Consider the following 27,367-nt stretch of genomic DNA (forward strand, 5'->3'; position numbering starts at 1 on the left):
TTAAACACTTATATGTTTTAAACTGCCTTTTAAATATACTTGTATACATTTCCAAACATATAAAATCGTATACATCATCATTGAACATAACAATATTTAAATTCAGAAAACAGGGAGGGAGGAAAGAGAGGAAGAACCATTCAAAGTATACAGAAGAGCTCAGTCCATATAGGAGTTCAAACTAGCAGTATGCCCATCCAGCAGAATGAAGGTTTACACGTGTTTTATAACGCTTAGGGAACTTATGATCATATATGCCACCAGTGTAAACAACACAGGAATACATCAATGCTGAGAAATTAAAATTAACCACGGTTATTTTGAAACGTTTAGGTTTAGAACAAACTTAAATTTTTCAATATGGTAGCGAGGTTGTTGTTGCGCTGCCCGGTTGTTGTCATGTCCCCCAAGTGCCTGTAGTGGTGCTGTAAGGAGAGTCTGCTCATGATTAAACTAAAAACCCTAGCAGCTCTTTAGTGCTATTTTTTGCTGGAGATAAACGAGATTTATATGTATCAGGGATTCATACAAAAATATATACAAATATAAAAACACATAGCTCCTTTAAAGATACCGAAAACAGCCCGTAAAGAACCCAACAGATTGAAATAGGGATTTCCAGACTGTATCAGAGTGAATATCAGATACAGCAAATAGCTGCTGAAGGTAAGCGAAGAGCCTGGGGTTTGCGTGGAAGCGGGAGCAGGGTTAGAGGGCGAGGCAAGGCCCTAGTGGTTGCTACTCGAGATCGGCCGATTTAAATTCTGACAGGCCGTTAATGGTAGTTTGTTTTTATTAATTATTTTAAATGTTGGGTTGATTAGTATAATCTAATTGTGTTTTATTATTGTCAAAATAAACGGTATGTCAGGGTATTTAAACTTGTTTGAAGTAGTTATTTACATATCCTCTATTGATGTTTTGTTTTGAAGGCCCGGTAACAGTGGGCCTTGACGCTCCTCCCTTTGTTCGAACGGGTATTTTTTTTAAGAATAACTATTTATTAACCGAAAATATACTTCAAATACATTTTTTTACACAGTTTTTATATATACATATTTTATTAGGCTACTTTCTATTTAGGTTTCAGTTTTATTATTTTCCCGTTTCATGAACAAGGTGCCTCTTTTGGCTTTAATGTTTAAGCTCTTCCTGTGTAAACACAATAAATGTATATTTTATTATTACATGCAAAACAAATGTTTGAAACAATTTTGCCGCTAAAGGAATGTACAAAAGTTCCATGCATCGAGTTTGGGCTTTGCTTGTTTTTAGTTTCGTTTTCAAAGTAACTTAGTTTTATTATTTAATCAACGGTACTGATGTGTATGTGGGATTATTACATTTTGTAGAATTCTTGTGTTAGATAATTTTGTGTGCATATAACACCAAACCTGCCTTATTTTCATATTTTTATTTTTATTTTCGTAAGTTAACCATCATTTGGTGAAAAACCGCGAAATTCGATGGTTCGTGATGATTTCAAACACATTACAATACTAATGCGATAATGTGTTCATTCAAAAAGTTTACTATTTTATATACTGTAGTTCAATATTTAAAATAGTAAAGCTTTACTATTGTGTTTAAAATGAGAAAACGTAAACAAACAGCAAAGGAAAATAAAATTATTAATACTTGAAACACACATTCTGTCCACGTCTTAAGTTTTGTAATAATTTAGTAAATTATTGAATTTATGCAGATAAAACCCGTTTACCAGAATAAATGTACAGCAACAGAAGGTCAGTTATAGCCGCTATAAATAATTAATTTGACAACAAACTTGTGTAGATTTTAAATTGCAGAAATGTCGGTTTACATTGTAGATATCTGTCCAGTCTACAACTACAAACCGGTAAGTAACGTTACAGTGGATAAGTAAATATGATTGGGTCTACACAGGAACTAGTCTTGCCTGCACAGTGGTGCTGTGTCCAGATCTTGATGGTAACCCCCTGGGAAAGCAGAGGACATTCTCATCCATGTTTCTGTTTTAAGTACCAAGTAACACTGTAACAGTAGGTGTGCGCTTACTGTTTCAGTGTTCCACATAGGTGGCCTGTACATATTCACAAATATAGAATTGAATACTGTAGTTGGTAACTAGCTGTCTGTGGCTTGCAGCATTGCTAAAACAAATGTGTTGGCCTGCAGCCATTCAAGTGAGAAGAATTATCACTGCACTTCTGGGACTGGGTTGTGTTGGACAGTTCAGTTATCAGGTGACACACCCACCAATGTTCGTAGAGATTCATAATCTAATATTGTAGAAAAAAGTAATTGAAACTCGGATGACAGGATATTAGTTCTACAGAGAACGTGGAAGTGTTCAGCCTCTTAGAAGATTTGCCGTATACTTTGTCCGTCAGACAAGTAGTTCTTATTTATTTTTATTTATTTATTTATTTATTTATTCCTATGTTCGTTCTGTTGTTAGAAAGACATTCTGTGTATATATAGAGCAGTGTAACTTTCTGAAAACTGAATTTCAGAAGCGCAAACATTTTTACGTCCCACCCTAATAACTTCTGATTGGCTAGCTGTAGAAGAAGCTGACCTTCTATTGGTTACAAAAAACCCAGAAATGGGTGCTAAGAGACCCTCCTGCCATGCATAGGCTAATCATATACATTTAAGGTATTATTTAAGTTTTTTGTAAATTAGCAGATAAGTGATAAAGCTTTCTTAATACACGAACCTGACATTTAAATACTGCATTCTAGTAAAGTTACAGAAAAAAAAAAGAAGGAAAACCCACCATAGTCGCTAAAGTATTAGCGGATTAAAAAAAAATATGTTGTGTAATTTATAACACTTATTGGTAAATGTACTTGTTGGGATGATGTTTAAAAAAAACAAAACAAAACCTGAGGTTTACTGTTAGAAGCATTTCAAGACAAACTTTTCCTGGTAAAAAATGTAATGATTTTTTGTTCTTTTGATTTTAGTGTTGATAACCTAGTTTGCTATTTACCACAATTACATATTTTTTTTATATTTAAACGCTATATTAAAAGTTTTTTTTTTTTTTTTTTTTTTACCAGCACTTGATTTGTGAAACTATTAAAACATGAAGATTGACAAATATGTTTATAATGATAGAAATTGACTGCTTAATATGAGATTATCTGTACAATATTTTATTTTTTAGAAATAAAAATGAAATGTTTTTTAAAAAGTATATAATAGAAGTAAACAAAAGAAAAAAGAATTTGATGGCACCTATTGTAAATATTGCATGCATTATGGTAGAAAAACAGTAAAAAAAAAATGAGGAGAAACTTGACAGGTTATACACAAGGCTGGGGTTCAGCAGTTACAAAACTGAAAGAACATCAAGAAAAATCAGAATTCCACAAAGCAGCAGTAATAGTTGGCAATGATTTCGTATCTGTTATGCAGCAAACGAAAACACCTGTACATCAGGAGGTGGATTCAGCTTGGAGAAAGTGGGGGATAAAAACAAGCAGAAGCTATTTTTATATTTGAATAAATCCCGAGTATTGCATATTCTAATTGTACTCTTAGTATGTTACTTAAATTTACTAGCAAATGTGTTCCAAACTGCACTGAAAGGAACATTTCCTTTAAGTATGTTATACATTTGTTGAGGGGAGGGCGGGACACAGGGAACCTTTTGTGCATCTTGAAGAATCTATTGAATTAGTCAAGCTACAAGGCTAGATTCACCCCTGTTAATCACTAATTGATTAATTGTGTTCACTATTAAATAAAGTCAAAAGCATATAAGTTATATTCTGCATCAAAGTATTTTTCAAAAATTGCACACCCCTGTGCAGTCATTTACCCATAGTTTGTAGAAATAAAACTTGCTGTGTACTGAGATCTTATTGCTTATATTTTAGTGATGTGAACCTGCTTGATAATGCCTGGCAATGTACTCTACTGACCTCTGATACTGTTACTGTTGTTGGTACTGTAACGTTTATGCAGTATCAACTACCTTTGACAGTCTACACATTAACCGAATTGTAACAGCTTTTTACAGTAACTAGATGAAACATTTTAACACAGTTAATGTTAGATTTTGATGTATCAGTAAGAGAGAGAGAGAAGGGTAGAAGTGTTTTAAAGGAGATACCTGCATTCTCAAGTAGATGTTCGTATTTAAATATTTTGATGTGACGGAGATAGTCGAGAAAAACAGAAAAGTGATACCTGCTTACCTGAATAAGAACATAGGCCTACTTTCTGTTTTTAACACAACATATAGCTGTAAGAGAGAGATTGTTTTGTGGAGATTCAAAAGTTAATAATATAACATTACTGCTACTACTAATGGTAATATTAATGTTTGTTGATCTTTTTATAGGCTATGCAATACAAGTGTGTTTGCACTTATAGTAAGCTTAATTAGCCACAGTGTATCATTAAGGTGCTCCATTGTGTCAAATCAAATTGGCATGGCTCAAACTGCTTTGGAGTAGCTAGGTACACATACTGAATATGATGTACTTAAAACAACCAAACATTAACTCAAGTCAAAGATTTGCAAGCCAAAGAAGTGTCTGATTTATTTAATCTAAATCAAATGCAAGATGCTTCTCAGCCACCTCAAAAAATAGGGGAGAGTGGTTTTTCACAGGGTTAGCTCAGGAGTGTACTTATGTGGGCTATGGTGAGCAAAATGTGGTTTTCACCACCAATGTGGTTTTGCCTGAAATGCTGGGTGTGGTGATAAATGAAATCTGAGACTGGGCCATTTAAAATACATTTTAAAAATAAATAAAAAAGTTGTTGAGTGTGCCATTTCAGGACTGAACTTTGGAACTCCTTTTCTTAACTTGTAGGATAACTAACTCAAGAGATTACAAAGTTTGCTATACATTAAGCATTTAACATTGCTGTGTAGTTCTGTGTGTGTGGTTCTAGATATATATATATATATATTATCTATATATATATATATACAGTGCCTTGCAAAAGTATTCAGACCCCTGACCAATTCTCTCATATTACCGAATTACAAATGGTACATTGAAATTTCGTTCTGTTTGATATTTTATTTTTAAACACTGAAACTCAGAATCAATTATTGTAAGGTGACATTGGTTTTATGTTGGGAAATATTTTTAAGAAAAATAAAAAACTGAAATATCTTGCTTGCATAAGTATTCAACCCCTGTGCTGTGGAAGCTCCCAGTTTGCACCGATGAAAGAAATTGCCCTAACGAGGACACAATTACCTTACCATTGGCCTCCACCTGTGAACCATTAAAGTTGCTGTCACATTTTCTGGATAAAAACCCCACTGTTGAAGGATCATTGGTAAGGCTGTGAATCTGAAGGAAAATGAAGACCAAAGAGCATTCTACAGAAGTTAGAGATAAAGTAATACAAATGCATAGATTAGGGAAAGGGTACAAAGTAATATCCAAGTGTTTGGCTATCCCAGTGAGCACAGTTGGATCAATAATCAGGAAGTGGAAGCTGCATCACACAACCCAGGCACTGCCAAGAAATGGCCGTCCCTCAAAACTCAGCGCTCAAACAAGAAGGAGACTTGTGAGAGAAGCCACAGAGAGGCCAACAATCACTTTGAAGGAGCTACAGAGTTCAGTGGCTGGGAGTGGAGTAATGGTGCACCAGTCAACCATATCAAGAGCTCTGCATAACACTGGCCTGTATGGGAGGGTGGCAAGAAAGAAGCCGTTACTCAAAAAGTACCATCTGAAAGCACGTCTGGAGTTTGCCAGAAAGCATGAGAGTGACCCAGCTGCAATGTGAGAAAAGGTTTGGTGGTCAGATGAGACCAAGATAACTTTTTGGCCAAAACTCAAAGCGCTATGTGTGGCGCAAACCTAACACTGCCCATACCTCAAGACACACCATCCCTACAGTGAAGTATGGTAGTGGCAGCATCATGCTGTGGGGATGCGTCTCATCAGCAGGGACTGGGCATCTTGTTACAATTGAAAGAAGAATGGATGGAGCAAAATACAGGAAAATACTGCAAGAGAATCTGCTTCAGTCTGCTAAAAAACTGAAGCTTGGGAGCAAATTCACCTTTCAGCAGGACAATGATCCCAAGCACAAGGCCAAAGCAACATTGGAGTGGCTCAAGAACAAAATGGTGAATGTCCTACAGTGGCCCAGGCAAAGTCCTGATCTCAATCCCATTGAGAATCTGTGGCACTATTTGGAAATTGAGGTCCACAAGCGTCGTCCAACCAACCTGAACAACCTGGAGTAAATCTGCCAAGAAGAATGGACCAAAATCACTCCGACACTGTGTGCAAAGCGGGTACATACTTACCCCAAAAGACTTAAAGCTGTTATTGTAGTGAAAGGTGGCTCTACCAAATATTAATGTGTGGGGGTTGAATACTTATGCAAGCAAGATATTTCAGTATTTTAGTTTTCTTAAAAATATTTCCCAACATAAAATCAATGTCACCTTACAATTATCAATTTAATGTTTCAGTGTTTTAAAATAAAATATCGAACAGAATGAAATTTCAATGTAGCATTTGTAATTCAGTAATATGAGAGAATTGGTCAGGGGTCTGAATACTTTTGCAAGGCACTATGTGTGTATATATAATGTGTATGTTACGGTTCATATGTAAAATCGGTAAATCTATAGATTAACCGGTATATGTGTAGAGATTTACCAGCTCAGTGGTCAATGTATAAAATTATATATAAACTAAGCAGATGGTAGTAAAAGTCTTTTTTACTTATGATCATTGTCTGGCAACAATTTACAATACAAAATACAAAATAATTGCCGGCAAAATGACATAGCACATTGTATGATTCTCACTGAAAGGCAAAACCTGCGTGAACTTAGGTTATGCTTTTTTCTAAATGAGTTCAACTGAATAATACTAAATCACACTTAGTAGAGGAATAATAATAATAATAATAATAATAATAATAATAATAATAATAATAATAATAATTTGTTCTGTGTGATTTAGGGCATCTGCAGTAAACTAAACTGAACCATTTACACTTCACAAAGAAGCACAATCTAAAAAGCAACTTGCACTAACTTTCAGAAACTGCATAATTAAACTCAGCATTGCAATAGTAAAACAAGTTAAGTGGGGGGGGGCGACGACGACAGGCCTTGACAGAAGCTCAGGAGAAAAACTGACCTTATCCCTTCCCCTTATCACCTTTGTCCATTCTGTGGACCCTCCCAAATGCAGATCAGTTGTGGCTGTTAGCTCAGCTCCAGATTCAACTAAGAGATCTCCATTTATGAGGAGTCATCTGTTGTTTTATTTGACAATGGGAGAGAGCTTCAGAGTCTATCCTGAGCTCTAGTAGTGATCAGTTACTGGAGCAGGTGCTGAAGGAACAGCTATGACCGATAATGCTACTGAATGGAGCATGCAGTTTACACACTCCAGTTCCTATACAGTTTCTTTGTTTTTTCATTCATTGTAAACTGTAGGCTTATGATTTAGAAAACAAATTCAATAGCATTCTTCCGTGGTAATCGGTCTGGAGCTGTATTACTATCCAGGGATTTTTGGTGTTTATCTGGGAACCAGTCCAACAGAAATTGATTACTGTGGTTCAGAGCTTCTTTTCCATGTACTTCAGTGCATCTTCTGAGGAAATCACATCAAGAAGGATACAGTACACAGAGAAGTATACATACTATAAACAGGAAGGGTAAAATGAGCTTTCAGTTTAAAAAAAGATCCTCTCAGTTGTTATATTTTCTTGCAAAGTCTGAACCTGTGCTGCTGATGTATCAACTGCTAAATTATCTAGCAGGAATGTTTGAGAAGAAACCTAAACTCAGTAGATTGGGCCGAGAAGTGATTTGCTTTCTAACTTATGGCAGATAGGAAAGTATAGCTATACAGTTCTTTACATTTCCATGTGGCAGAAAATCAGCTTCACTTTCACTTTCATTCTCAAAGGCCTTGTGGAGATCTTGAATGCACAGATAGATTGTGTCACTTCTACTTGTAATCTTTGGTACCAAGGATACTATTGTGACAAGGCAGTCAGTAGTCTTTCTGTGGGTAGTAAGGTTGGTGGAGTATTAAGTGAAAATGTTCCATATTCACATACTAAGGATTTTATTTACCCTCAGGGAGCTCCCTGTTGCTGTGATTTAGGTACTGTTGTCAGCCAGCTGTTACTGGGACAAAATAAGCTCATCGCCTTATTGTCAGTTTGTGAAGTAAACCTTGATTAGCATACAGCAACACCTGCCTTATTGACTGGGCTTGTGTTTGCTTACTGTTTCTGCTGCAAACCGGGTTTTCCTGTTTTGTCTGAAGCAAGCCTAATTCACCCCATTTTCTAGTGAGTTTATATATGGGTCATCCAAGGACTAATAAAACAGAGATGAGAGAGTTCTTGGTTCTAGCCATCCTCTAGCAAATAAGGTTATATTAAGTTAATCTAATCATTTTACTATATTGTTCATTTTCAGTCGTAGAATTTAAAATTTTCAATATTGTCGGTCAGTGCAGCACTTGGAAATACAAATACCCAATCATCAGTCATACAAACACTTTCAATAGGCAGCATTGGTTGTGGTCGGATGAGAGTTTACACGCTTCAGTTTGAGTTTCTGTTCAAACAGCTTTTCTACATAATATGTGGATGCATTGGCTGAAACCAAGGTCTCAAATTGGCTTACACTGTTCAACTACAACACACTCTTTCATTAACAGACATGCTGCATCATACAACTTTGTCTTTACAGTAAGGGTCTACCTGATACAGACAAGTAATCACTTGCATAGATAAAGAGTAATCTGAAAAGGGACAGATTATCCCTGATAATTTTTATAATTTATTAGTATTTTTGGAAATACAGTGTTAACTTAGGTTGGTATGTGAAAATTAGTTGATACTCAGAGAATTAAAATGATCAGAGAGAATCCTGTTTTAAACTAGTGCAAAGGCTGATTTTCAGAGGTGAATAAAAATAATTAACGGTATTAAAATTAGCAAGGTACTAGAGCTGTGCAAACTGATTTTAAAAAGCTCTCCACGGGTGAGTGTTGACTGGGCTTGTTTACCAAGTAAAACAACTGCTTGGGCTTGTGTGGATGTTGCTGTTCTCCACAAAGTCTAAGAAAAGCATCAGTCATCACAATTCCAAGTGGCTGCTTCTTCACTTGTTTCTCTTAGAATCAACACCACTCACACTTACCTGATTGTCATCACCTGATTTCTATGGAGAGCTCAATCCCAATAATCCTTTTGTGCTGCACTAAAAGGTACTGTTTAGAACAGTATTTATCCTTCACCTTTCTGCAGGTTTTTTGCTAGTTTATAGGTTATATTTTGAATCCTCCTGGAGAGTGTAGTTTAAAATGAAGCCTTGCATGTCCTACAGTAGAGAGATCTCTGCTGTAAATGTACCACAGGCTGTCAATGGCAGACCGTGTCCAGGAACGAGATTATACAGAGGGGGAATTATTTCGCTACTCTTATGAATGAACCACGCCAAATTGGTAGTGCAACTCAGATGTCATGTCTAAATCCAAGGTTAGGGTTTAGGTCATACCAATGTAATTCACAGGAGCAGTGAGCATCACAGGAGCACGTCTGAATCATTGGTTTAGTAAATTCATTGTGTTTCTAGAGCTATAGTGTTGCATGATTACTTTATGACATGGATAATTTTACATTGTGAGATGTGTGCCGTCGCCATGCTTTAGGACATTGTCGGGGGCTTAGTTGTTTCATTTTAATAATTAAGAGATGAAAACCTGGAAAAGCAGTTTTCAAAATTTGAATTGATCGAAAAACTAGCTACGGTACTGGTTATGTACGCCGTCAGCCTTTGAAAGCAGTTAACATTGTTTGCTTGTGGCTGTGCAGGATAGCACCAGGCAAGACAGCTGATTATAAAGACAGCATTGAGATGTGGGGACTGGAAACGTGGTGTTTTAGGCAGTGAAAACAATAGGGAAATAAAAACTATAGATTGAAACTAATGGCAGATTATTTATTTATTTATTTATTTATTTATTTATTTATTTATTTATTTATTTATTTTTTCACTTTTAACATTCTCTTGGATATTGGGTCAGAGATGCGTATACAATGTGCGCTTTAAAGCACACTCCAGCACTGTAATCACACACAGGTTATAGGTTTCATAACAGGAGCATCATGCATTCTCAGAAAAGGAGGTCTAATGTGAACACCCAAACACTTTTAAATTAGATGGTTATGTAAAACGCTTATGGTCCTTACTGTAATATTGTCTTTTTGCTCAATAAAACCTTACTTAAGTATACATTGAAAAGTTTGTATGGTAAGTAATAGTAGCCAGGAGGTTTTGAATTTGAATCCTTGTGAACCCAGGATTTAGTCATTTATTATTAATGAAGATATATTTCAAATGCTTCCCACATCAAAACTAATATAAATACACCATCATGTATTTTTTATATCTACTGTAAAACTAAATAACCTTAAAACAGTTGTAATTTAAAACCATGGTGCGTTCTTTGGTGTCTGTATATAATCTCATTAAGATGTTTTACTTCAGTGTAGTTTATTTTAAAAGCCACATCGTGGTGGTTTTTCCTTAGCCAGGATTCAGTGTCTTCTACAAACCTACAGTTTGTATTAAAATACAAAAACACCTATGCACAAGTTCACTCTCATTATGAACTGGTTCTTGTGAAATACTGAACATGCAAACATGCCCTTCAAAATAAGCTGATTTAGGTCATTGTGTTATAAATTGAATGGGATTAAATATGTCTCATTTCTGAACCTGTAGGAGTTTTACATCTGTAGCCAACACTTCATGATATCCTTGAGTAAAACATTCCTCCTTTTTGAAGAATTTCTAAATGGGAAAACAGACAGTATGTTTTAGCACTACAGTAAGCACCTATAACCAAATTACAGAAATATGCTTTTTTTCCCCCATGCCAGCCCTGCCCCGTGTCTTCTGTATACTCATTGTCATACTAGTCTTTACCCTCTATATCTCTCCTTTTTTCTCCCATCAGCTGATGTTCACAAGGACAAGAGTCACGTGATGTATGAAGGCAAACACATACACTTCTCGGAGCTGGACAATAAGCCATTGTGCTCGTACAGCCCAAAGCTCTGCAAGCAGCGCCGGCTCAACGGCTACGCCTTCTGTATCCGACACGTCCTCGAGGACAAGACCGCCCCCTTCAAGCAATGTGAATATGTGGCCAAGTACAACAGCCAGCGCTGCACCAACCCCATCCCCAAGTCAGAAGATCGCAGGTGAGCCAAGCAGCTAATTGGCAGACAGGGCACCAGTTTGATGTGCATTGTGAACAGGGTTGCTACACCTTTTCCTCTTTAGACAATACCAAGAACCCTAAAGCTGTCTCAGCGGGTTGTTTTGTAGTGCAGAAAACAGGTGGAGTGATTGTAGTTCACAGGTTCAGTCTGAAGGATGTAGGTCTAAGGCCTTCCAGGGCCATTCCCGTCCAAATCTTTAATCTGATAAATCAAATTGTTGAACCTGATAGGGGTCAATTAAATAACCTTTTTGAAACCAAGACCTGGCTTAGGATAGCCCTCGGCTCTGTTTTACACACTTGTTTACCCAAATAGCTGTAGTGATGTGTATAAACTTTTTTTTTTTTTTTTCACACTTACAAGAGCAGTGTTGGTTCAAGTCAGAATATAGTTTGATTCGGGTGTAGACATCATTTTTATTTTATATTATGCAACAAACCTACGACACAAACACCCATGTCTGAAGTTAGCTCATGACAGCTTGATGCATCGTACCAATTCACATCAGGGTATGGCTCTCCAATGCAGGGTTTAAATACACTCCTTAAAAAAACAAAAAAGTTTGTGTCTATATTTGTACATATCAGCAGTAGAATGGCATTTAAAGAATTGGTACAGATCCTTTAGAGAGAAAAAAAATATATAGTTAAATAAATATATCTATTTTTTCCCCCTAGGTACTGTAATAGCCACCTGCAGGTGCTTGGGTTCATCCCGAAGAAGGAGCGTAAAAAGAAGAATGACCCGATGGAGGAGATCCGGTCGCGGCCTCATCTGGAGTCGGTGGCACTCAACATCATGGTGCCCTCGCTGGCCCTGAAGACACCCAACGGGCTGGATGGGCCGGCGCTGTCTTCCCCCAGGTCACGGCTGCTAGTGCCCTTCCCAGAGGTGGAGCTGTTGGACCCCTTCGCCTTCCACGAGGACGACACTGACGGCGACGAGGCTGCCCCCAGGAAAGGTTCGGCCGTCAGGAAGAAATTGCAGAGCAAGCTGGTGCTGAACCAGCGGCTGCGGCTCCAAGAGACCACCGCAGAGATCTTGAAAATCCAACCAGAGCACTTTAGCCCTTCTCCTGCACCTTGTCCTCCTCGGCTTCAGCATCAACACCACCACCACTCGCCTCCAAATCCCCACCACCATCATCAACAGCAGCCTCCCCAGCCCCAGCACTCCTTCCACCTTTCACCTTTACCAAACCCCCCTTCCTGCCTCCCAGGACTGCCACTGGGCTTAATATGCAAGCCGCCTCTATCTCAGACCAGCAGTCTGTCGGCACAGGAATTGACCCCAGGCACCTCGCCGACGATAGCACAACAAGCTGGTCGCTCTCCCAGCAAGAAACCTCTCGCTGACGTGTTCCTCCCACCCACCTTACTGCCTCCAACACCGACCGCTATTATGGACTCGCCCAAACCCAAGGCTGTCATTCTCAAACCCACCAACTTTACTCCTCCTCCCGCCTGCCTCAGCAGGCTTCAGAGACTGGTAAAACTGTGCACCCAACGTCAGCAGCAGGATGGAGATCTCTTTCCGCATTTAGGTAGGTCTTTTGATGTTTTGCCCTCTTGTGTTGTACAGTACTGCAGTTGTGTTGAGATTTGCACATTGCTGCATGTTTAACTACACCAGCGTGCTATAGTGATGGGAAGCTTATTAACAAGAGTGCATTGTTGAGTACAGGAAATGGAACATTAGTCTGAGCTGTTAATGCAGCTCAGAAAAACAGGAAGCAGTGATTCACAATTTATTTGTCGAAAGTTTCGATAGCGCAGTGGGAGCAAGGTACTATACTACTATCAGTTAGTTTTTATGTTGCACACAGAAAATAACAGTACACACTAAATTCATGTATTTTTTATTTTATTTATTTTAAATGTCCTTTAATATGGTATTTGTTCAGCGATTGCCATGAATAATTAGATTTCAAACAACTTAACAAAATCAGTAACTACAACAAACAAATTAAGTACTGTACAGTAATTGGTATGCATGATGCAAGTCCTATTATTTAAATCTACGATACAAATCTTCATGTTATTGCATAATTATTAATTGTTGGTGAACTGTAGGGGTACTCCATAAGGTTGTTTCAAGCAACTGACTGAATATTGAGGTCGTGAAACTCAAAGCCTTGTTCTTTGATCCCATTTGTGGTAAACTTATTTAAGATACACTGTATGCCATTAGTTAACATTTGAATATTTGAACTTTTGTCAGACCTGGAGGATGATGATGATGATGATGACAACAGCCAGTTTTACAGATAAGTTCAACTGCACAGCTGGATTTAAGAGAACAACATTTTTGGCATTTCCTTGACAGATTTTTTGGGGGTTGCTTCTGGAAACAGCTGCTTTAGGAACCTTGTTTTAGGGTTACAGTATCTGTGTGTTCTTTCCTTAAGAGTTCTGAAACATAAATGCATTGCTAAGTTGACAGGGTGCGGTGGTGGGGTGGGTATATTCATGTTAATTTGAATGTTGCAATTATTTTGTTGTTCAGTTGCTTGGAATAAGTTGTGAAGTTGCTAAAGCACACGCTACTTCTATACAATATCGCACTGCCTGACCACAATCGGCACACTCGTTTGAACCTGGCATTGCCTTGGGCATACCTAATTAGCCTCAGAAGTTCTTTGGTTGACTGGTGTACAGTAAACAGAGGTCTTCTAAAATTGTGAATTCAAACCGATTCCCACAGGACTGGATTGGTCAGAAGACAGTGCAGAAGATGACGATGAAGTGGAGCATTTACCACCATATCAGTATGCCTGGAGATTACGGGAAAGATATTCACAGGACAAGTACATTTTTTAAATTATTAATTTATTTCTGTAATATCTATTATCTATGAAACATACAATGTTGTAATATATTATAAATTATAAGTTATTCTGTTGCATAGCAGTTTGCTTTACTGTGGTCTTAATTTGACATGACTGAGATTATTACTCTTCCTCCCCAGAGTGGTTTATATACCCACTTAAACATTTTAGTTTACACATTTTAGATCAATAAATTAGATGCCTAGTGTCAAAGCTATCTAGCTGTCTATGACTTTTCTAAAGGGATCATCTATTCTGTTACAGGAACAATGTGGTTGTCACTGTCGTGTGTGTGTGTGTTTCTTAAATTTACAATTGATATTTCACAGCTCAGAAGATGAAGTTGGGGCTTCAAGAAGTAACAGGCTGGCTCGACTTTGCAGTTACCTGCAGCAAAAGTATAAGCACCTCTGCCGCCTGGAGAGGGCAGCAACGCGCCAGAAGAGATGCCAATATGCCTTTCGGAAGGCTCTGCTCCATGCAGCCAGTAAAGACCCAGATTGTGCAGGACAGCTAATTCAGGAACTCCGAATGGCCACTCGGACACAGACCAGGTATAGTCCTGTTGGCGTATCGCGGAAGAGTTTGGGCATAGTTTAAGCTGTAATGTATCAAGGTTTTTTTTTCTTCTTTATTATTTTCCCTGTAAAAGAGAATCATTTGGTGGGGGTCCCAGAGTGGCTCATGCAGGTAAAGCGCTGCCGCTGAGAGCGCAGGATGAGTCATACAGCTTGGACGGCGTCAGTTCACATCCAGGCTGTGCAGAGAGGCCGGACTTTGGGGCGTCACGTTCGCTCTGACGCTCCCGGGGTGGGGGATGGGAAACTGCCAGGGGTTGCATCTTGTCATTTTGCAACAGCGAACCCTGCTGGCCAGAACCAAGCACATTCAGTGTGGATAATCAGCAGGGCTGATCTTTGTTCTCCGGGATCAGTAGCCCGCCCACCTCTGCTGTGGTTTCTCGGTGTAAAAGCGATTCTGGCTTGAGGCTTGTGAGATTGGAGGACGCTTGCACGCCGTAAGACAGTCTGTGCCGTGTGGGGACTCGCTGCGGTAAGGAGAAAAAACATAATTGGACATTCCAAATTGGGGGGGGAAATAAATAAAATTTAATAATTGGTCATTTTAAATTCAAATTTTAAAAAAATCAACATAGGTTGAAACAGTTTTGGGTGAAAAAAGTTTTGGTAAAAAAAAAAAAAAGGTAAAGGTTTTTTGTTCAAGTTATTTATCATCATAAAATAGAAAAACCTAATTTTCTACATCAAAATGCATGTAGAAGTTTTTTTTTTGTATTTGAGCTTTAATGTTTGCAGTTTTCTTTATAAACACTTTATAAAACTAATGTATTTTTGTATTGTTACACAGAGTTCTTGGCTTAAATGACCGTAGTCTTTCTCAGCAGACACCATCTAACATACCGTGAGAGAATTGTTCCATAATTGCTTGCTGCTCTTAAAATGTCATTAGTAAAATACATATTGGTGGTTAGCAAGTACAGTTCAGACACATAGACCCCCTCACACACACTCCACTTGTCAAGTTACATACTTTTCTTTTGCATATTTAATTCATCTTCTTTTGTTTTTCAGTGTGAGAAAACCAGAGAGAAGGGACACAAACCCAGGGCTCTGTACAGGGAATATCAAGAGCCAAGCATGCACCAACCAGGCACTCCCCTTCACCAGGCACTGTTTTCAGCGTATCCTTCAATTCACAGCCCACTTTATTTTACTACTTCATAAGTACTCAAAGGATTAGGTAGACTGGGGGTTGAAAATGTTTCACCAGCGGTGTATAGCAGACTGTAAAAAAACAAAGTAGACATTTTTCAGCATATGCCTTCATCAGTTTAGTCAATAAAGGTATAACAGGTATCTATCTAACTGACTTAGATGTTGAGATATAACTGTGGTTTAGTTTTTGTAGATCTGGATAATGTACAGCACACACATGGTATTTGAGGCTTAGAAATTGATTAAACTGTCTGGAAACCTATTTTAAACCCATCTCTGTAATTTCTCCAAGCTCTGCTAACAGTAAACCTACATGACTTGTGCATGGTGTAAAAAATTAGTAGTTTTTCCTTGACGTTTTACCTCCAGACATTTTGCTAAATCGATCACAGCAGCTCTTCTCCAGCTGCACAGCCAAGTTTGCAGATGGTCAACAGTGTTCCATTCCAGTTTTTGACATCACACATCAGACACCGCTATGTGAGGAACATGCAAAAAAGATGGTAAGGCCAACCCTTGACATCTACAGCCCTACTTACTTCAGGAAGATCCATAGATATGGAGGCATAAACAGAAGTCCAGTCGCTTTGGAAAAACCTACTCTTGTTTTGCGTCACTCAGTATTGTTGAGGTTTAATAGCACTGGCCTTTTATTGATAGCATGTTAGTTTTTGAGGCACACCTAGTGTTAGCCTTGACCTTGACGTGTTTTGTGTACAAATCGCAGTGATTTAAAATGAATAAATACATGATTAAAGAGGTATGCATTATAAATTACACTTTTTCTATGAATCTCATTTTCATGATTAAAACTTGTTCATGCTTTCATCATTTGACACAATTGTATTTATCCATTTTCTACAATTCTGGGGCACGTTGTGGTAAACATTACCATAGTATTAGATAATTGTGATATTGGTGTTTGTGGTACATATTGATGAAGCACTGAGGACCATTTGTGGCGTACAAAACACATTATTTATATTTTTTAGGATAATTTCCTGCGGGGTGATAGTAATCGCAAAGTTCAACACCAGCAACAGCGCAAACCCAGGAAGAAAACAAAACCGCCGGCCCTCACCAAAAAACACAAGAAGAAGCGGAGGAGAGGACCGCGCCGGCCTCAGAAACCCATTCCACCTGCTGTCCCCCAGGGGAACCTCGGCATGCCCTCCAGCCTCGTGCTGCCGGCACAGGCAGCCAGCATCAGGTCAGTCCACACCCCAGTGTTTCACCAGGGCTTCCTTGACTCATTATTAACTCTGTATGTTGCATAATGAAAATGGTAAATGGTCCTGATTTGTCAAAAGCTAATTAACTAATCTTAAGGTCAGTTTTTTATTCTCAGGCAGACCTACTTATAAACGCTTCAAAACTTACAACTGTTGATAAATATTCACTTAATTAAATATCCAGTGTTCTAGTTATGATAGTTTGCACTTTGGCTGTGTTCTTAAAGTGTTCTTAAAAGTGTACATAAATTAATCACATTTTAAGGTTTACTGGTAAAGAGTGAGTAAGAGGCTTACTTTGGATCTCTCCCAGAATTTGGTCTTTTTTTTTAATTGTATTTTTTTGTCTCTTTTTTTTTATTGTGCTTAAACAAAAAAAATAATATTTTAATGGGGCACATATAAATTATGGTAATGGATACAAGATAGTATTCTTGAAGTTCATTGTTTGCATTTCACAGTGGCATTTGTACTTCATTAATTCACTGAAACATAGTTAACTTGTTCCTTTAATGTCAAAGGAGTCCCTCAACTCCAGAGTTGAGTACAGACGAGCTTCCTGATGACATCACCAATGACATCTCAGACATTCCAAACGACCTTGAGCTGAATCAGGAGGATTTTTCTGATGTCTTGCCAAGGCTTCCTGATGACCTACAAGACTTTGATCTGTTTGAAGGTATTTTACCAGCTTCTCAGAACTGCCTGTGATTTTAAATACATAAGCATTCAAGACATCCTTTGTATGTATGTATGTATGTATGTATGTATGTATGTATATATATATATGCATATTTAACAAATGAGTAAGTTAACAACATCAGTCTACCTAGCAATTTCTATCTGAAGAAGGTGGAAGCTGAAATGTTGTGGCTAATTATTAAAATAGAGGGTTTTTAGTTTGTCAGTTACTTCTTAATTTTATATATATATATATATACACACACACACACACACAATGCCTATTGAAAGTCTACACCCCCTTGAACAGCAATCTTTAAGTAATGCCACAAATTTTTGATTGGATTAGGTCGGGGCTCTGACTGGGCCCCACATGTGACATTTACCTTTTTGTTCCTTAGCCACTTCATTGTAGCTTTGGCTGTGTGCTTTGGGTCGTTGTCATGCTGAAAGGTGAACTTCCGTCCCAGTTTCAGCTTTCTTGCAGAGGGCAGCAGGTTTTCCTCAAGGACTTCACTGTACTTTGCTCCGTTCATTTTCCCTTCTGTCCTGACAAGTGCCCCAGTCCCTGCCAATGAGAAACATCCCCATAACATGATGCTGCCACCACCATGCTTCACAGTAGGGATGATGTTCTTTGGGTGATGTGCTTTGTTGGGTTTGCGCCAAACATAATGCTTTGCATTTAGACCAGAAAGTTCCATTTTAGTTTAGTCAGACCACAAAACTTTTTGCCACATGGCTACAGAATCTCCTGAGTGGTTTTTTGCATACTTCAAATGGGATTCAAGGTGGACTTTTTTTAGTAAAATACAGGCCAGATTTGTGGAGTGCTTGGAATATTGTTGTCACATGCACACTTTGACCAGTCTTGGCCCTACAAGTCTGTAGCTCTTGCAAAGTTGCCATTGGCCTCTTGGTAGCCTCTCTGATCAGTCTCCTTCTTGCTCGGTCATCCAGTTTGGAGGTATGGCCTGATCTAGGCAGGGTCTTGGTGGTGCCATACACCTTCCACTTAATAATCGTCTTGACCGTGCTCCAAGGGATATTCAAGGCCTTTGATATTTTTTTATACCCATCCCCTGATCTGTGCCTTTCAACAACTTTGTCCCAGAGTTCTTTTGAAAGCTCCTTTGTACTCATGGTCTTTACCCAGCAGTGGGAACCTACAGGATCTGCTGAATTTATCCTGAAATCATGTGAATCACTACAATTTAACACCAGTGGAGGCTAATTAACTTGGTGTGTGATTTTGAAGATGATTGGTTACACCTGAGTGTAACTATTTCAGTTTTTATTTTTAATTAATTTTCTACAAATTTCTAGAATCTTTTTTTCACTTGGAAGTTGTGGGGAAGGATGTGTAGATAAATGAACATTTTTTTTTTTTAATGCATTTTAATTCCAGGCTATAAGGCTACAAAGGTGAAAAATTTGAAAGGGGTGAAAGATTAAATTGGACTAGTAGATTATTACATTATTAACTATGTAGTAAATGACATCAGAAACACATTAATGGATTTGAATAGAAATAAGTGAGTGTAGTTGACATTGCATCAAAAGACTAGTACAGCCACTGTTTGTTTTCAAACATACTTTCCTGTGACAAAGGTATGTTAAACATACCAAAATGTTGGGAAGTTGGCCCTTTTTATATAGAAACTGTGATTTCTGAACAGCATGTTTGAAATAAAAGCAAAAATTAATTTGGTGGTAATATTAAAACAAAAAAAAAAAAGAAAAAAAGAAAATGAAAATGGATTATTATTATTCTATTTTTTTTAAAAATAGTCCCTAAGTTCTCTTACTGTTCCCTGCAGGTAAGAATGGTGAACTCCTTCCCACCACAGAGGAGGCAGAGGAGCTGGAACGTGCACTGCAGGCCATGACATCCTACACAGCCTCTCTGGAATGCCTAAGCTCGATGGGTGAACTCACCCAATCCGACACTGTGGGTGTCCAGGAACTCTCAGTCCACCGGGGAATGGGGGTCTTCTCCACACCAGCCGTCTCTGGCAGTGGCATGGTCACCCTAGGCCGAGCGGTGGTCAACAGTGAGCTAGGAGACCTCCTGAACGGTCGCATCCCCTCTGAGAACTTCTCCAGCTTGGAGCTGGATGAGAACTTGCTCCACTCGGCCAACGGCCAGTTCCCTGCACCCCCTCCTCCAGCTCCCTCTTCCTCCACCATCAGCCTTACCACCACCACCTCCTCCAATCTGCTTCTCAACCAGAGCCCATTGGCTGAGCGGACGTTTCCCCCTCCACCCTTCCCTGGGCTCCACGTGGGCAGCCACGCCTCGCCACGGACCCACCCCTCCCAACTGCTTGGCAAGGCAGAGCTCCTTTCCCCCAGACAGCAATACAGCAGTGAGCACTCTCACTCCTCGCCCCATGGTAGTCATTACAATAGTGAACATGTGTCGTCCCCCTACAGTGATCACATAACCTCCCCCCACCCCACCTCCTTCCCTACTGGTGACAGCAGCAGCATGGCAGCTACCTTCCAAGCAGAGGCACCACTCATTCTTTCGGCGCCCCCTATTCTTTCGGGACAGTTGGAGGTGCCCCATAGTGGGGTCCAAATCAATCCCCGCCCCCAGTGGAACAATATCTCCATGAACTTGACTGACCCCACCCAGTTTGGCAACCTCATTGGGTCAGATGGGCACCTGATCTCCACCTCGCTGTCTACACCGCCCTCCTCCTCGCACTCAGTGACCATTCAGCCCTCAGCAGCCCTACCAGCGCTGCCCCAGACAAACTTTAGCGGCCTTCCCGCAGCAATGGGCTCTTCAGCTGCCCCCTCCTCCTCTTCACACGACCTCTTGACTTCCAACCTCCCTAAGCAGCAGCTTCCTCAGTTCAGCGCTGCCTTTGGCCACCAGCTGTCCTCACACAGCGGCATCCCCAAGGACGTTCAGCCCAGCCACAGCTCCACAGCTCCCCCCACTGGCTTCACGGTTGCAGGTGCGACCGCCGCAAGTGCCAGCAATGTGACGTCGCCTTTTACCACGCAGAAGTGAGTTTAACACTGGATGTGTACACACAGGGAGAATGGGGTCAGGGTTTCAAACAAATTTAGAACAAAAAACAGGTGGACATTTTTACTATAAGAGCAGCATGGAACTACCATTAATATAGACTTGGGATTTACCACCAAGTGTTGAGTTTAAACCTTAGTCTAGTGCATGATATTTCCATGGTAGTCTCTCATGAACTCACTAGGAAAGAGCAGCGTTGGTTAAATATCTGGTCTCCAAGCTACGTACTAATTGCCCTTATTTCCCAGTGAATGATAAAAGTTGAAATATTAAAGTGCTAAATTTGTTTTACTTCTTTAAAGCAACAAACTAGTTTTTGTGTCTAACTTCTCCTTTGTGTTTTTTGCTGCATTTTTGCTTTAAGTGTGATCATTATGATATTTTATATATTTTAGTCTTGAGACAGCTTTGACGCTGTAATAGCTGATTAAGGTGCTTGTGGCCAATTGCGTAAAAACATATCAAGTTACATTTCCCGTTAGTTTTCCCATTGTTCCTTGAGTTAAGACAATACCTTAGTTGAAGGAAACTGTATCCTTAAGCGTTATACCTAAACGTAATACTTGAGGTGTTTTATCCAACCCACTCTTGATTCCTAATTGGCTTGTATATATAAAAATGAGATATGGGTCATTCCACGCCAGCTCATCCAAAAAAGGGACATTTTGTTACCCGTGCATCTCAGATTTGTCTAGAAAAATTCACCTGTTTTTTTTTTGACATGCTGAGTTCAGAAATGATAGCCATTCATTTTTTTGAATGTCTGCTTCGACATGTGACCTTGCAAGGGTCAACCTAAAGTGAGAAAGACAAATTGCCAGACAAGGGTCACTGACAAGTTTTATTCAAACTTCAGCCTAACCCTTTACCCTGTAGGGGATGTGGGTCCTAAAATGTAAGTATTGCTGTAAGACCCTTAGGAGCCAGTCTTCTAAATTCTGTGAAAAACATTTGGTTTCAAGTCTCCCACCACTGGTCATTAAACCCCCTTGAAATTTGATTTTTTGCTATTTGTACCAAGTTTAGGCCATAATAACTTGCATGGGGGGACTCCAAAAAATCACCCAAAGATATGTTTGGATAGATGCTGATGAGCTCTACAAGCATAAAGCAAAATATTATGGTATCTGGGGATTTTGGATTTTTGAAGTTGCATTTGTCATGAATTCAAGCATTGCTTATGGCCACTTTGGTGAGGCTAAAGTGCCTCATAGTTCTATCCAAACTGGCTGTTTCTTCAACTTTGTATTCTCTGAGGATTGATATAAAGGAAAAAGTTACAGTGTGTCCTTGGAACTTGGGACTTCTTTGTTACGGTGACACATTTGAAACTACCTTAGTTGGGTTTTAAAAACTTAAGTTCACTTTTTTTTCTTAAAAAATAAATTAATCAATAAATAAATCTTCCATTTTTACTGCACCATTTAAATACACCTGTCTCTGTCAATGAAGACAGGCCAGTGCCTGTCCAAGGCCTATATGCAAGTTCATAATCCCTCAGCTCCAAGCTAGTGCCAGTGGAAGCACACATTGTTACTTTTTCCTCTAGGTCAATCCTCTGAGAATGCGCAATTGTGTGCTCCTAGTATTTTTTTCTGAAAAGCCTTATTCAATATGAGTAGAACAAGGTGCTACACATGATGGTAGCATCTAAATTGAACCCAGGGTGATTTTTCTGGTCAAGGTCCCTTTCTCTCTTTAGGTTGACCTTTGCAAGGTCACAGGTCAAAGGGGAAATTAAAAAAAAAAAAAAAAAAAAAAAATGGCTATCATTTCTGAACTCGGCGTGTCTGAAACCCCCCCAGATGAATTTTTCTAGGAAAATCTGAGATTGACGGGCAACGGCACTGGTTGAGTTGGCATGGAATATGCATAAAAAAAACTGCAGAAATATCTAAAGCAAGTGAAACAGAATACGTTGTAAAAATATGCTTCATAGTGCAGTATACATGATCTGAAAAAATCTCCCCTTATTCTTACATTTTATATGAACTGATTTGGCTCAGTATGTCAAAAGCACTTACTAAATGTTTACTACCAACTGAAGAAATGAATGGAAGATTCTTCTACTCATGTAACTATCCAGAAACTGGGTAAGATTAAAGGTTATGTCTCTGTCATAGCGCCATCATGGTTAAGGCAGGGTCATCATTTTGATTTAATCTAGTGAGAAGGAGCACTTTTGTAAAAGGTTCATAATTGCTTTACTGCGCACAAAATGCACACCCAAATTCAAAAGCCATTCAGGTTTAATAACTCACAGATGGCCACAATAATGGAGTTGTTTCTTCAAACTTCCAGCAATTAAGTAGTTTCCTTCTGTCAGTATATCCAGGTGTGGACTAATATGGTTAATTGACCTTTAAATTCATGAGTGATTTATTTTATTTTTTTCAGACAATAATCTTAAGTAAACCACAAATATAGCTTGGTCCCACACAGAAGAAGAATGCTTGGAAATCATTAATTGAAGCTCAGTTGAGTAGAATACTGTTACCTTGGTGATTCTGACCAGTGGTGTCCTCCTGTTCTGTTTTTTATTTGTTTGTTTGTTTGAAATCCAATCCCCACCGCTAGAGCCCTGGTTCTAATGAAGCAAAACTAAGGGGATCGTCACAGCGCAAAACTGTGAAGCACAAAAGATTGGGAGTCACTGGGTTAGCAAAATCTGATACACATACGCTGAGCTGTATTTTTCAAGAAACAGTCCTCGCCCTAACATTTATGTTAACTGTGCGCACCATAAAACTGAAAGGCAAGTGGAGGAATTTAACGAAACCATCAAGGACATTTCCGTTTTTAACATGTAGGTGTCTTAAAAATGTCGCCTTGCTGTGCTCATTGATATGAGTATGAAGCTCTGAAAAAACTTCCTACAGTACTTAAATGATGCTTCTTTACCAAAGTGCAAGATTAACTCGCCACATAACCCACAATAGAAAAATTATTCCTTGAAACTGATATAATGTATAATAGAATTAGAGCTTCATATTTTGGGGGCCCGTTTGAACCTGAAAGACTTTCATTTTTAATGTTGAATAGAAACATTTAAAACATCAAAATACAGTATTTCATTCTTGTTTTGTATTATAAGAGTAGAGTTTTTCTATTGTAAATATCAGACATTTTAATGAAAATTTAAATAAAATTGACATGAAAAAGTGCTGTAACGCTGTAAGCATTTTTTATATATAATGGGCCTAATATCGAATGTGTTATAGCTTTCAGTGCACTTAATGGGACTAGTAATCTGCAGTATTTTAAGAATCATACATGTTGGGATTGCTTGCCTTTTGAATTTATGTTTGTGTATACATAGACAAAATGCAGGAGGAAATCAAAGTCATTGTTTAAGAGCACTTTGACACCTGTAATTTATTTTGTGAACTGTTTCATGAAAAATACAGAAATGTGTAAAGGAAACATTTTCGGCTGGAGTCTTGAAATTTTAGAGATTTTTAGAGGTAGGCTTTATGGTATGAAGTGGTGAAGTCATTTTATTAACACAGTGCCACCTCCTGAAAAGATAAACGTTGCAGTTTTTAAGGTGTCGGACAGGAAAGCCAGAAATGTTTCTTTTGTCAAAGCATCCTGGTAAAAAATAGCCAAATCTAGGGGTTAAAAATGTGTACAATCCTCTGATGGTGCTTTTTTGGTTATCTATGGTCTTGAAGGGAACATAAAGTATAAGTGTGAATTTGTCCCATTTAAGTGAAATTAAGTTTACACATTACAAAGGTAAGGCTGCATTTCACGTGTCTTATTGAGCTGGGCTGGGCTGGGGTGGGTGAAATATTTAAGTCAGTGTACCTGATTGACTTTTAAGTGTGCATCGTGCAATTAGGGCTGCTTTTGGGGGGGGGGGGGGGGTGGGGACATCTTAACAAATAAACGTATCTGTAGAATGTATCAAGTGGATCTTAGCAGCATCGTTGCACGCTGTTCTAGTCCGTTTATGTAATCTACTAGATTATAATTAATTGCGGTGTAAGGGGGTAGATTACCCCAATATTGTTTGGTGGCCTGCAAAGTCCTAATCTAAACCAGGACAGTCATTTGCTTGCATGTTGGATACGAAAGGCTCTTTGTTAGTTGCAGCTCTTAGTTAGCCAGAATAAATTGTAGTAATATTAATAGTTCAGATGCCTTATATAAAGTGCCTCTCTTGTATTGTTTTTTCTGACTGTAATTCCATTAATCATCCAACAGAGGGTGGTGATGAGGAACAGCTTTGAACACTGCACAATTCTTTTTCATTTATTTTTACTCGCATTTGTTTTTATAAAGGTGCAGCCATTGCATGATTTAATGTAGTGCAGAAATGTATTGAAAAACCTAAAGCTGTACTGTTTTTTCATAGACTAAACTAAATCGCAATAAAGCCTGCAAAATTCTAGAATAGCAGTGCCTCCATTATGTTGAATAAAATCAGAGCTGCTGCTCTCTGGCACAGTGCTTATGGCAACTGTTAATAAACCCTGTATATATTTAGCAGAATACAGATAAACATTTCATCTATTTATGTATTGACTAACATGGGCTATAAAATTTAGGTACTTTCATATATGGGGGCAGTGGACAGGCCACGTAACATGATACTTGAAGTGCTGCAAAGCCTCTCAAATATGGAAGATATTGGGACCCACAATAAGTATGATATATATGTTGGCTTAAACTTTATGTTCCCTGTATAGGCCAGAGCTTAACACAGTTCTGTCAGGTAGGTATTTTTCTACTATTCCATTTCTGTTTGGGTAAATTTTTGTAACTGTTATAGCAGTACAAATATGGGTTTTTTGGTAGTATTTTTTAGAAACTGAAAGATGGTTCTAAGTATTTAATATATTTATAGAGTAGCAGTCTCTAAATAGTTGGTTTTAATGGTAAGTTGAAATGAGTGGTAATGGTGTTTAAAAAAAAAAAAAAAAAAAAAAAAAAAAAAAAAAATCAGCCCTGTTCGTGTACTCCCATTTCCAGTGAATTAATGGAATCAATGTTTTAATATTTTAATAGCTATCAAAACAAAGGTTGTCTTTTACCTACTTAAATAGATGGTAGATTGTGTATGCTTTCACTGTTTGTCCCATCAAGTAAGAGTTTTTGTTTTTGTTTTTTATTGTATTCATTTTGGCAGAGATTTATGGACAAGTGTTGTAAGTGTTTTTGATAGCTATTAAAATCTACCAAATAAAGGTTTTATATGGGTTGGAAAACAAACAACAAAACACACAGAACATTGTCAAGCAGAGAAATCACCCAGTCTTGACTTGTATTTTGTTTGCTTACCTAGTTGGTCTGTGCTGCCATGCCTTTCCCCTCCCCTTCTGGCAGACAAACAGCATTGACATTTTCTGTTTCCCTCAGCCTTCTGCTCTAATTTAAAATACACTCACAGTAGGAACAGCAGCTAAAGTGAAGTTCTGTGGTGCAGAGCAACAATTGTAACATGAACTCACAACCATCACCAGGTAGTAAGGTGTCTGTTTACTTTGCCTTAATATACCACATACACCTTCATTTCTTCTTTTCATTATGAATTGCATTGCTTGCAAAACTCACCTGACTAGTCCAATATATGGGCACATCATTACATTTGCACTAACTTTTTATTTACATTTTTGGAGTATAAACATTTTTGGGTGTGTTTGCTGACATATATGAACAGACTGCTTTTAGTTATGCAAGGTCTTGTGCCTTTTGAAATTTCTGTGGAATTCCTGTTGCACCATAACTGAAATGATTTGTTTCTGCCCTTTTAAAGCCTCAGCCCATTGTAGCAATACGGTCTTCAGTGGCCAAACAATGCACCTGTGGTTTTTAATTGGATCCTGGCAAGGATTTTATGTTACCTGGGCAGTTGTAGTGTTAAACATACTGCATCTGTTGGTAATCTTCATAATTTGTGACCTGTTAAGCCCTGAAACAGAATTCTTCTAAATTTCATCAAAAATATACTTCTTGTAGGAATAAATTTCAGTGCATTATGATAGTCATCATCAGCACTGGGATGAATTGTTTTGCAATAGCACTGGTATCTGGTTTCTATACCTTTTTGTGTAATTCAAGTCGGTCTAACCTCAGCTTTTCAAATCTTAAAATACCTCTTTCTAGATTGTTTAAGAGCTCTTCTCGATGCCCCCGTCCTTCACGCAGGGTTCTGCTGTTGCTGTTTTAAAATCCTGTTCCTCCACCCCGTCTCTCCTCACAGCTGCATGGAAGCACAGATTCACCGATATTCATTTTATACTCCTCAATCCCTCTAGTATATTTCAAACGTAGCAGGAAAGAAGCTTCGTAGACTAGTAACTGCTTAAAATATGAGAAAGGTGGCTTACAAATTCCTATACTCATTGAATGTACTGTATTACTGTTCTTAAAAATTATAGGATGAGCTAATAATGATATAGTCACCTTTTGTTATTGGTCCTTGTTTAATTTGTTTAAGGTATTTTTTGTATACAAAAGTTTACATTTTTATGTATATTTTTCTTGTGTACAAATGATGTAATATGTGTATAAACACTGTATGTAATATGTGTATATAGTGTGACAAAAAATGATCTTTGTTTTTGGATGTACAAATAAAACTTGCTGTGAGGTA

At 38.3% G+C, this 27,367-nt stretch overlaps 1 protein-coding gene across 2 annotated transcripts; it reads left to right on the forward strand.

Moving 5' to 3' along the window:
- The first annotated feature begins 423 nt into the window (after positions 1-423).
- Positions 424-27,367, forward strand: LOC121322134 (INO80 complex subunit D-like). Of its 2 annotated transcripts, none has more exons than XM_041261676.1 (11): positions 424-666; positions 10,980-11,226; positions 11,925-12,790; positions 13,951-14,053; positions 14,404-14,628; positions 15,667-15,776; positions 16,180-16,313; positions 16,803-17,020; positions 17,564-17,721; positions 19,544-20,744; positions 23,164-27,367. In XM_041261676.1, the coding sequence occupies exons 2-11, from the start codon at positions 11,009-11,011 to the stop codon at positions 23,168-23,170; spliced, it is 3,240 nt and encodes a 1,079-aa protein (XP_041117610.1). In that variant the 5' UTR covers positions 424-666; positions 10,980-11,008; the 3' UTR covers positions 23,171-27,367. The 2 variants fall into 2 exon arrangements, with proteins under 2 accessions (XP_041117610.1, XP_041117609.1); XM_041261675.1 differs by having other exon boundaries at positions 26,878-27,367.

Source organism: Polyodon spathula, chromosome 10, assembly GCF_017654505.1.
Source record: "Polyodon spathula isolate WHYD16114869_AA chromosome 10, ASM1765450v1, whole genome shotgun sequence".
Lineage (NCBI taxonomy): Eukaryota > Metazoa > Chordata > Actinopteri > Acipenseriformes > Polyodontidae > Polyodon > Polyodon spathula.